The sequence below is a fragment of the Halichoeres trimaculatus genome, unplaced genomic scaffold, assembly GCF_033239565.1.
Source record: "Halichoeres trimaculatus isolate MK-OKI-2021-1 unplaced genomic scaffold, fHalTri1.1 fHalTri1_scaffold_3, whole genome shotgun sequence".
NCBI lineage: Eukaryota > Metazoa > Chordata > Actinopteri > Labriformes > Labridae > Halichoeres > Halichoeres trimaculatus.
In genome coordinates, this window is record NW_027437181.1 from 19,702,824 (window position 1) to 19,715,036 (window position 12,213).

General features: G+C 41.6%; 1 protein-coding gene across 2 annotated transcripts in view; it reads right to left on the minus strand.

Annotated features, from left to right (window-relative positions):
- phlpp2 (PH domain and leucine rich repeat protein phosphatase 2) overlaps positions 1-12,213 on the minus strand; it is a 36,943-nt gene that overhangs the window by 17,846 nt on the left and 6,884 nt on the right. For both annotated transcript variants that reach the window (XM_074666587.1, XM_074666588.1), the window contains exons 3-5: positions 9,832-9,965; positions 1,363-1,553; positions 296-421 (exon numbers count right to left, since the gene is read on the minus strand). In XM_074666587.1, the coding sequence (XP_074522688.1) occupies positions 296-421; positions 1,363-1,553; positions 9,832-9,965 (451 nt within the window). The remainder of the gene's footprint in view (positions 1-295; positions 422-1,362; positions 1,554-9,831; positions 9,966-12,213) is intronic.

Consider the following 12,213-nt stretch of genomic DNA (forward strand, 5'->3'; position numbering starts at 1 on the left):
TTCCTTTCGAAGAAAACTCAATGGAAGTTCCTCCAAATAGAAGTGACAAGGATAGTTATGTGAATAGAGGCATGCTCTTCAATCAAAGCCAGGCTCTGCTGTGAGTCTGCCTCTGTGGAGCCAATCAGACACCCTCAGAGAGGTGGTTTTTGATTGGACGACTCATAGGGAGAAGGAAACTGTAGTTCCAACAACTAATATTTGATTTAAGTAAAAGTCCAAAGGGACAAAACAAACTGTAGCTGAGAGGAAACACATGTACTGCATTCTGCACATCCAACACATTCTTGCTTACTTTTGATGCCTGCCGATGCCATCTCTGGTAGTCTGATAGCGTGTCAAAGTTGACGAAGTATGTCTGCGCTTGGGATCCAGCTGAGCTGAACATTAGACAGTGTTGCCTCCGCCTCACCTCCTCCACCTAAATACAGAAAAAACATACAGATAAGAGGGTTGGATGCAAACTTTGGCAGCCCATTAGCTGATAAACTGGCCTCTCTTTATTTTTGATGTTTATCTTGACAAAGTTAAAATAGTTGGGGAACATTAAAAGATACTTTTACTGATCCAAGCAATATTGTTTTATTTGTCTACAGTCTTTTTAATCTGCTTTGGCATTTATTGACCAATAATTAATCCTTCTCTGAGTTTGAAAACGGACCATAATGTCGGTCTTAATGCCGATGACTCTTTATTCTGCCATTTTTCCCTTTTTACTGTAAAAGTTCAGAGGCCAGCTGGTACCAAGTTCCAAGAAACAAAAGCTAGGAGAGGGTCCAGTCTGAGGAAAACCAAGGTAAAGACCAGATATTCACCGTCTCTCCCATCAAGGCCCAACCCTTCCTGTCACTGGGCTCGCCTGTCCTCACGTCACTAACTACCCTCATTCCATTTCAACCAGACTCTTTCCTATGTTTAGTGTCCAGATCTAAACTGCTCTGTATCTCTAATTTCAGTTTTTGATTGTTTTTTAGTAATTTTATGTTTATAATTGAATACTGGAGCTGCTTGCCCATCAAACAGCATTTCCTTGTTGCCAGTTTGCCTGCTTGCCTTTTTTTAATTATTCTCTGCTAAGTCATGATTAAGAGTAAACTACATGTCTGCTTGCAATCCTCTGCACTGTGTTGCCTGAACTACCTATTGCGACAGCTGCTATATTACCTTTGGCTGGGAGACAGCTTGCATTATTTGTGACCATGTGATGTATTGCTTGTAACTTTTTCAGCATGAACAAAAAGTGGTTTGTCTCAAAACTAACTGAAGGCACTACAATCAGCCCCGTCCAGATGTCTGACCAAGCTGTGTTATTGCAGAGTGAAAAGTGAAAGGTTGTGTGACCGACAAACAGTGAACTCTTACCTTTCCCCCCACCAGGGGCAGGATGTGCATCTTCCCGGTCAGGCTGTCTTTGACAGAGGCCACAATTAGACAGGTGCCACAGAGGATGACCTGCCGCTCCGCCCACTTGTGCAGCTGTGACTTGCCCTTCCTGACGCTGAACACGCCTTTAAGAAGGGTCCTCTCCTGCTGGTCTGCATTCACTGGATGCTCTGAGAGGAAAAGCCCATACACAGGGGTTAAGAGTTGATCCACAGATAATAATCTAATGCACAAGGACCCCCACTTCTCCTGTTAGAAACAATATCACTTAATTAACAGCAGATGTCATGCACTGACAGCAGGGACAGAGGCATCCAGAAAATGAAGTCATACAGACAGGTCAGTATGATATCACCCCTTATTAGTCACTTTAGCTTATTATTACCAGGAACTGATCTTACATCAGCACTTAGGAGGACACTGCCCTGTTATCTCATATTCTTCATATCTATACTGATGTCACTGCAGAAAACAGGTTAGATTTTATCAAAGAAATGTCTCCATTTAACTCCACCATGAAGGAAAAATTAATTAAAGCTGTTGTAGGGCTGTGCTATTGTGAGTGTCTTCTTGAAGTTATCACTTGTTGCTTAAAAATTGTTTTCCCTTAAACTTTAAAAACAAACATGAAATCAGCATAACACAGTGATGACAGTCGGTGCTCTGTACAGCTAAATGTACTGATGGAAACATGTTGTTGATTGATCAGTTCTTTTTGTAATGAATCTGTAATCACTTCAAAGCAACAATCTCAAAATATTCTCCAAGTATTGCAAAAAAGTTTTTCCCTCAGATTCAATATCCAACTTATTCTCTTCTTATGTTTTAATGTTTTTAAACATTATCCAGTTGGTCTTCATTTGAGGTTTGGACTATCACCAGTTTTGTGTTACCCCTTGTAATGCTGACTGCTAAATTATCTTTAATTAATATTTATCTTGCACCAAAAATGAGTTGCTTTGTTGCCCAGATATCTTGTTGAGAAAGAACAGTCAATCCTGACACTAAGAATCCTGCCAACATGGACAACTTTCTGGGTAGCTCCAAAATATGTGAAAGTGGTCTTCTTTCCAGATGTTTTCCACATTTCCTCCAACACCAGCCCGCTCTGACCTCAGCTGTCACATTTTATTCAGGGGTTAAAAAATATCTAATCAGGTTCCAACAACAAAATTTCCAAGTAAGACTGATGGATCCTGAGATGACCGGTTCAGACACTTCTTTATGATTTAATCCTGTTTCCTCTTCGATGTTAAAACAAAATAAAATCAGAAGAGGAAAACAAAGAACTGAATATTCAATGTGTTGTGATAGCCGGGTGCCAGACAGGTCTCTTACCTGAGTTGAAATGTAATTTGGCATTTTCAGTCAGATCTAGCTTGGTGAGATCTTTCAGAGACGTATCGAGAGTGACAGTTTTAGTTCTAAAATAAGGTCAGTCACATTCTTGGAGCAAAGGATTCATGTATGCCTTTTCTTCATACAATGACAACATGTTTGTATTCTCCCACAAGTCCATGTAGATAGAAAACAGAACATATCAAGGCTGGAGGGTTTATAGCAGAGATGAACCAGGAGTTATGTTAAAGGTCCCATATTATGCAAAAATCAGTTTATTAAGTCTTTTAGTGAAATTTCTGGGTCTTTGGCTTTCCTCCCAGCCCACAAAATATGATATTTAATGACAAAACCTGTACTTAGTAGTGCTTGTGAATGTAAAATCCTGACCTAAAACGAGCTGTTTGGAATTTCCTGGATTTGCCGATGTCAGCAAGTCCCTTTTTTGACCAATCAGGAGCAAATCTTACCAGTTTGGTCCAGCGGAGCAGATACTCTGGTGGACACCCCCCCCCCCCCCCCCCCCCCCCGTTGCTGTTCAGAATACCAAAGCTGAGGAGCAGTGCTGTTTTGGGCTGTAAACAGCCACATAGTTCCATGCACAAGCTTCCCATCTCGGAAGAAGACAAGTCTAAGTGGCTAGAGTTCATTTATCAAGGAACTGTTCCAGCTTCACTCAGTAAAACTGTGCATGTGTGTGTTAGTCACCTCACGGCCAACTGCTTTTCCTACTTTGGACAGTACAACAGAGGGCTAGCGAATAGACTGGTCCTGAAACAGGCGCATTACCAACCATCCGCCAACAAACCTCAGACCCTGGAAATGTGAGTATTTTAAATGCTGTGTGCTGTAGAGCAGATGTAAGAGCTTTTCCTCAGTGTCCCCCCTGTCTCAGTGTTAGCTTCAGGATGCTAACTTTAGCTGCGGTTAGCCTGTTGTTTTAGCCTGTAATGTTATGGTGAACGAGCGTCGCTGTTTTCTTAACATTGTGCACTCGGGGCTCGTGGCGCCGCTCTCAGTGACGTGGAATAGTGAGGCGGTATCAGCAGTGGCTCATTTACATATGAAGGTCACGCCCACTAAATCAGAGCGTTCTGAACAGAGGGGCTATGAGAGCCTGGAAACAATGCTGCTGTGCTTGATTTATTGGCTTTTTGGACCAAAACATGTTACTACCATTTCATGAAGACATCAATGATCCATATTAAACTGCAGAAAAGGAGCATAAACACTCAGGTTAGTTTTTGTGGATGTAGACAGGGGTTGTGTTAGGTTTCTCCTTAGTTCTCTTTAAGGACACAAGATTGTTTTCTTCTTTTATTCACAAATAATTCCTCTCCCGCTTCACAGACCAGACATGGATCTGTTAATAAACATGCCAATCAACACGTTAAAGCTGATGTGAACAGCAGGTAAATTGTGAGTCAGTCCCATTAATGTCGTATCTACCCTCTTGCTCAGCTTTCTCTAGCATAGCCGAGCATTAGTCATATTGATGAATGAGTCAGGGCTTTGTCACATCAAACTTCACTCTTTTCAATTAAATTATGCCAACTTGCACTGCAGGCAGCCTTAGCTGGCCAGATCTGAAGGACACATCAGACAGCAGCATCTCTGCCAGGCTTCAAAAGTACACTCAGGTTAATGGAAGGTCAAATAAGCATAAAGAAGACACTGCCTCATCCTCTTGTCCTCTGTTGTTAAATTTTTCTCAAACCAACTTATGCTTCCTCCCACTCAGAGGCTCTCACTGGCAATCTGCTCACTCTTCCTCACACTGTCTGCTCTGCTCTTTCTCTACACCTTCACTTCACAAGGACACTCAAATAAAATGAAAGACTGCTCATGTTTTTCTGGCAGGAAAGCTGGTAATGAACAGGTCAAGTGCTTCTGACGACAAACTGGCTGGGCAAGCAGATCAATGGTGGTGACTGGTCCTTGGGCGTCCCAATCATGTGAAAAGATAATTAGAGACACAGTGTCTTGCAGGGTCAGTGATGGGTCGCATGGAGAAAACACCTGAAAATAGGGCTGGAAATGGAACTGCAAGACCTTTTTTGATTATAATCCAAAGTTTGTGTCAAGCACAGGTTACTGAAACTTTCCAGTTTTGACAACATAGCATTAAAATGTGCTTCTCTTAAAAAACGTTTATTTATACGGGTTATCTCACTGAGATACAGGGTCTCATCTACAAGAGAGATTGTGCTTATTAAAGCTCTAAGCTTCTTTAGACTGTGCCTCATATTTTTTAGTAATATTTTTTTCTAAAAGTTCAGCCTCTTGTATCGTCTAGAACACAAACAATGACCTGCTGATTATGTTCGAAGCTCAGGTTGCTCTGCAACAGTAAGAAACAATACAGATCTTGACTATAAAGTGAAATCATTCACTTTCATAGATGGACTCACTCTCAAATCTATGCAATGATGCCAAACACAGATCCCTTCTCAAAGTGACAAAAAGACATCACATGACAAGCTGTATGTCAAACACTTTATTGGAGAACTTGTAAAAGTAGTAACAATGAGGGGCTTGAGACTAGGGCTGAAAGTTGAGAAGAGATTAGAGAAGCTTCGTCAAACCATCAGAGCGCTACACCCTTTAAAAATACAACCTGCAGGATGCTCATTGTATGATTTAACTGACTGAAAAGACTAATCCAAAGAGATGTCAGGTTCCTAGACACCAAAATTATGTCTAAAACAATCTTCAAAATCTACCTCAGTGTATCATAAAAGAGAGTTTATATTGACAAAAAGGTATGACCAGAAATTCTGACTGTCCTTTAATATGTGGGTATGCACGGAGCAGGCCTACAGACAGGACTCATTCAGTGTGTTAGCACAGACATCCACATAGACGAATCACACTGCTTTTAACACTTCCATATCAATACAGCCACTCATCTGAAAATCATTGGCCTATTTACGCAATATCAAATAAGTCCAAGCCATAAAGAACCAACTCCCAAAACAAACACACATGATATCCCTCAAGGTCTGTTGGGGCCATTAGTTGCTAGGGGAACAAGTTGTTCACAAAATCTAAGTCCGATCTGAGAGGGTAAACCTCCACTGTCTCCAGCAACCGTCTCCATCAACATCTCTGCAGAAAACCAGCAAAATCAATTCTACCCCACTGATGACAAATAGTGTTTACCATCCCCTGTGGTTCCAGGGGGCTTTAGAGACAGGATCATAGATGTTGGAAAAACACTGTTTTCTTTAGCAGGATGTTTTTGTCCGAGCGACAGGGGCCTGGAGGAGAAGGCCGCAGTGGGACTGTGCAGCTTTTTACCAAACTAGACTAATGGTTTGGAGAAGCTGCCAAACCACACAAACAGCATGACAAGACGCAGATCAGAGATAGCAGGAAGTCTTATCTTATCCTCTGCTCACCTTAAGTGTGGCTACAGCCCTTACTCACCAGCAAGCTCAGCGACATCTCACCTATAAGCAATGAAGCCACAAGGGGTCAAACTCTGTTATTGCTGAACAATAAAAAAAGAAACACGTGAAAAGGGGAAAGAGGGAACCAGAGAGTTCAGACAGGAGAAGGAGGAATGAGATAAAGTAAAGCAGATAAATGAATCTGGGGCCTGTTGTCAACAGTTGTGGTGAAATGATGGTTGATAATCACACAAATACGTTATCTAAAATTTAGATTTTGCTGATTACTGGTTCAGAAAAAAACTTGCAGCTGCTCTTCATTGTGCCAGCTTTCATCTCTTTCTTTTCATAGTTTTAGTAAGTAGCTCCCAGTCTCACCAAGAGTGGCTGTACTTTCTTGAATCTGTTTTTAATCACTTACAAGATGATTTGAATGCAACTGTTGAGCACTCAGTTGAACACAATACTCCCTGTATCCTAGAGCCTTTTTGTCTCACTCAAGATCGCATAGATTGTGTTAGCATGCAGTAGGGGGTCAGCGGAGGCGGAAACACAGTCTGATTTGACTCAGAACAGCAGGCTCTTTTTGGCAGCAAATTCAAATTCAACCCACCTCCCAGATGCCTCCTGTTGGTGGTCCTTGTTTACCTCTTTAAAAAAAAACAAACAAAAAAAAAAAAACAGTCCTTTTAACGTGGCGCTATAAATACAATTTTGCTATTGACTACTGTGTAGCAACATTGCACTGTGCTGAACACAACTGCACAGGTGAATAAAGCCTCTAAAACAGATGGAATAAAACAGTGGATAGGTTAGCCATCTGACTGAAAAACCTGACAACTACATGAGATGTGAGAGTCTACAGAAGAATCAGAGCTGCATCACGGTTAAAGAAGATTACAGGGTGTGGATGACAGGAAACCATACAGAGCTTGCTCTTTGCGGAGCTCTGTCCCTGGATCTGAAAACAGTTTCATTTTTCTCCCTAAACCTCAGTCTAACTGCACCACTGTAAACATTTTTCTATATTCAGGTTTCCCAAGAATTATCATTAAACAACCAGACATGAGACATTTCAGGAAACGTCTCACTGTCCATGTCAACTCGGGATGTAGGTAAGTTTAATTTCTGTCAGTACAACAGTGACAGCGATACCGATCACTGACTTGGTGAGTTCACTTTGCTCACAGATGACTTCATGCCTCCTGCTCTGACATTCCTCGTGGGTCTGCGTTGAGCTGTGCACAGTACAGAGAAAGATCACCCAGGCAGAGGTGGATCAGCACCCGGTGGACCAATGATGGAGCTCACACCAGGCCTTGAGTGTGCTGCAGCTGTGTGGGCTGACACAGAGGACCACCGGCCCCTCAGGTCATTGCAGTTGTTTTCATTAGAGGCGATTTTATTAAGTCAGCATTTAGAAATGTTTACTCCTGTGTCCATGTTTGTTTTCTTCTCATTTGTGCACCACGGCAGGAGGGTGCATGTGTGGGAAGCAAGGGGATTGAAAAGGTTAGAGATGACTTTGCTGAACCAATAAAGGGATTTTGGGATATGATAAATTACCTGAAAATGGAGAACACTAGAAAAACAAGTAATAATAAATATGCACAACCACATACAGCATTAAAAATTCCCTTCTACTTGTATATAGATTGCTGACTTTATATAATTAACCAGTATCTACATGCATTTCCTGCTACAGCAAAGGAGTTTCCAAGTTACACCGATAACTATGTGATCCACATTTTGTTCAAAAAGGTATGTTTCTGCTGTTTTTATATGCCTTTCTCAGGTGTTATCTCCACATCCATGCACGTGAATCAAAAGCTAGCTAGCTAAGCTTTAATCCAACAGCAAAGACCCAGATTTAAACTGTGGATGCTTTCAGGGCGGTGAAAGTTGATGTAGACTTTCAAAGCCGACCAAAAGAAGAGTTGACACACACAGTGCACCACATCAGATGGTTCTCTAGCAGCTGCAGCCTTTACTGATGGACCATGGCTTTCCTCACCTGCTTAGTCAGATCATTACCTCTGCAGCAGCTGTTAGACAAGCTAGCACCTGGGAGAAGGATTTCAGAACACGGCTGCTGTTGCGTGTTTCAGCAACACATCACAGCCCACCTTCAACACTGCTGTGGGAGGCAGTGGAAACCAGGGTTTCTTTGTGCTGCCAAAGACTCAGGTCTACTGGTGAAGCAGTATGACAGGAGAGCTCCTCAACACCGGCACAGAAGGGAAGGGTGAACATATTGAAATAATTCACCACTAATACAAATTGTTGTACTCCAAAATCAGTTACATCTTATTACCTTCCCAGCTTGAGGGACAAATCAAGTTGTTTTCTCAGCCTTGGCAGTGTGTCATATGCCCAAGTACCAGTCATGCCTAGTCCCTCTTTTCCCATGAGTGGACAAAAGGAGGCAGGAAGTCTCTGAGGGGCCTGGCTAGACTCTGACCAATGTGGCCTGACTACTGATAGTATCCAACATCGGACCAGTTCTCATGCTGACAAAAGGAAAGCAACAGTTCGGCTTCCACTGGACACAAAAGGACAAGGAATGAGACTGAGGGCACCATGATGAGAAGCTGAGACGGTTAAACAAACCATAAGTTGAGCTACCAGCAGATCATGAAGAGAAAGTTGTGACTCAGAAATGACCAAACTGTTGTTCTGGTAGGTGAAAATAAATACACTGTGCATTGTTTTTTCTCTTTTGTAAGTGTGTGTTATCTTCGTTTGTTCAATCTCATAATTCACTTTTCTCAAGATTTCTTAAAGTCAGTCCCTAGGTGCCTGAGTTAGACCAAGAATTTCCCTGAAAATCTGCTGAGATTTTTGTTTATTTCAGGCTTTCATTCAGTGTGGCAGCACTGCTTTTCAATTTAGGGAGATTTGTGTACTTAATGTGGGAGGAAATACATGTGAGCCCTTTAGATGCTGTGGTTTTCTCAGTCTTCCCCTGTCTCTGGCAGCACAGCATGAAAGCAGCTCCAAGCCCCAAACACAAGACGTTCCACTGACTCAGCAGGAACATCAGTTGCCATATTAAGTAGAAGCACATTACACGACATTGCTCACCATCTACCCTTCATGGCAAACTCTTTAACCACTGCTACTGTAAGGGTGTCCAAGACCAAGGCCCGGACTCAGCCAAAAAGAGCTAGAGATGTCTTTGTTCAATATGTGCTGCTTGAAGACGAGCGCTTCATTATAAACATGTTACTAGTTTTTCTGAAGAATCACATCTATTCATCCTCAGCAATATTGCATCACAGTTACACAGGGCCACTTAGTCTGAGTCCTGGTCCCGTGAAAGCATTATGATGGCAGAAGGTAAAAGGCTGTCCACATGGGGACAGAGGGACACCACAGGGTGATGGACGGTCAGTCATTTATCATAAGGCTATGATAGGCATGTGCTGCCAACCCCCCGGCTCCATCAAATGCAAGAGACCCCTTCAGGAAGGCATCACTCATCCAAATTCCAAAAAAACTGCACTTATTTTTACAGATAGCAGTCTTTGCTGAAGACACACACAAATGTTTAAAAGAGGGGGGGACAGAATCCCTTCCTGAACGTTTAACCTGCTTCACCTGGTGTCAGGCCTCAGGTCTGTTTTCAAAGGAAGACACCAGGCTCCTGCCAGATCCCACTGAGCAGCAGCAGAAAGTAAAGATTGGAGATGATGGGCCCCCGTGGGTTGGTACTCACCACTGTAGAATCGGATTAAACAGCTGAGGTCTGAGTTAGCAGCTTCTTGCTGCACTCGCATAGGGTCTGCGTAGCCCAAAGCAGCCAGGTAGTCATAGACCATATGCAGAGGACGCTCAGCCGGGTCTAGCCTCCTGCAGGACAAAAGAAAAGAAGAGATGATGTAACACTGTCAGTCACAAAGTATAAAGCTATAAGCACTTTATTTCACTTGGCTAAAGTTAGGCGCACACTGGAGTAGCGGCGACAGATTGACAGTTTCTTTATTCCAGTTTAAACACCAGACAGAATTTTAAATGGGGTTGCAGAGCTGACTACACTTAACTTGTACCAAAATTATTCTGGAGCAGGGTCCAAATATGTGCATGATACTGCACAACAAGTTCAAAGTCTTGTGACAAACAAATGATCACTCACTGGCTTCCCATCTATACAGACCTCAAAATGAAACAAACTACGCATTGAACTCTATAGGTCCCCTGTTTTAGATAATCAACAGATCTATGAGTGCTTTTTGAACAAAAACTTTTAAAACATAAATCAAAATTTACATCTATCAATATTTTTTCTCATGACTCAAGATATAAAGCAGGTCTAGATGTCACCTCAGTTGTAATTATGTTAACTTTTTAATAATTATGATGTGTGTGCTTATTCAGTGTTCCACAACTTTTCCAGCCTACATCCTAATCACACAGCAACCTCCAGTTAAAAAATGTGAAGCAAAGCAAAAAACTAAAATCTGAAGGTTTTTTCAATATGGCCCTGATGGCCACAATTTGCTTCAAAACTAAGTTTTAGAAACAGGTGTGTGATGTTACAGAGACTACATTCGTTCATTATAAAGTCTATGAGTTTAATGCTACCACATACTGTTCCTTTGAAAAAAATGTTGTAAATGTCAAAACAAAAACCAATACTCGTCATATGTCAGTCTGTACTTTCCTGAATTCCTCATTAAATGCATTTTTGGGGCACATGATTTAGAAAACAGTTGTCAGCAGCAAACCTGTTTGTAAGGCAAGTCTGAACTTGAAAAGCACCAAGTGTGAGGATTACAGCAGCTAATTTGACAGACTGACCTACTTTGCATGAGAAAGGAGAAAAAGCTAAATGCTACCTGCTAAAACAGACTTCAAATGAGCAAAAAAATGACAACTTCAAAGTGGTAACAGTAAATTTCTCTACAACAAATCCTACATTTTGACTTGAGGGACCTTGTCCTTGAAGCTGGCCCTAAAGTCTGGTTTACACATTACACATACAGTGTGTTTTGGCATTAAGCTATGGTGTAAATGCACTAACAGAGTACATAATTTTGAGGAATGTTTTTATATCACATTTCTAATTGGCAAGTTTTTTGTGTAAGCTATTTTTTCAAGAAGATATGCTATGTCAATATCCAAATGTTTTTTTTGTTTTTTTAAGAACAGCTTGACAGGAAAAGCTATAAGGTGATACTGACTTTGACAAAGTACGTCTAACAGTATCTGATCATGTAAAGCTGTTAGAAAACTTTTATGAAAACACAAACATTTGTAGCAAACAGAAAAGTGCTCCAGTGATCACTGACACCCCAAGCACAACAAGAAATAGAATCAAGCTTCCAAGCCGGTGTCAGTCTTCTATCTTTCAGCCTTGATGATTCAACAACCATGTTATTTGATTTTGGAAGGCTTCGTCTTTAACTCTTTCGATGCAGTATTTAGGCAGTTTTCAGCAAACAGGAAGCGGATGACTGACAGTCCCTGCTGACCAATCACACGGACGCTTACACTAAGCATTAACATGCCTCATTTATTTACAAAGCTACTAGCCTTGCAAAGCAGCAAGAAGCTGTAAAATCTCTGCCAAAAACCACCCAGAGGATACATCCTTCCTGGGGTTAGGGGGTGAAAGTATGGAAATGTGAATCTTGGTTTACTGCAGACATACCCAGCAGCCAGGTTTGCAGAACAACGGTGTGCCCACTTACAGGTATTTCTCTAAATGACTCGCCTAATTAGACCTCTCTGGACTGTGTGGGTTTCTGCATTCAAAGGTGGACTAACAGTTTCTTTACACCTTCAGTCTGTGGTCACAATTCCCAGCAGGGTATCTGCCTCTTCAAACTGAGTTGAGGTATAATCTAACAATTATAAGAATAACTGGAAATCAATGACTGACTGACTGACTCCCTTGTAAAAAAGACAAAAGGAGAAATGTGTTTTAATTTCATCAGGGTGTATAATATATTTTAGTAGCTGGCAGGGGATGTGATGCCTCAGCAACTGAAAATCATTCAGCAAGTTTCAAACTCTCAGGCACTGAGAAGAGGAGATTGTTGCGAGCAAAAGAGAATAAGAGATTCCCAGCTGAGGGAACTTCATTATAAGCTGCTAT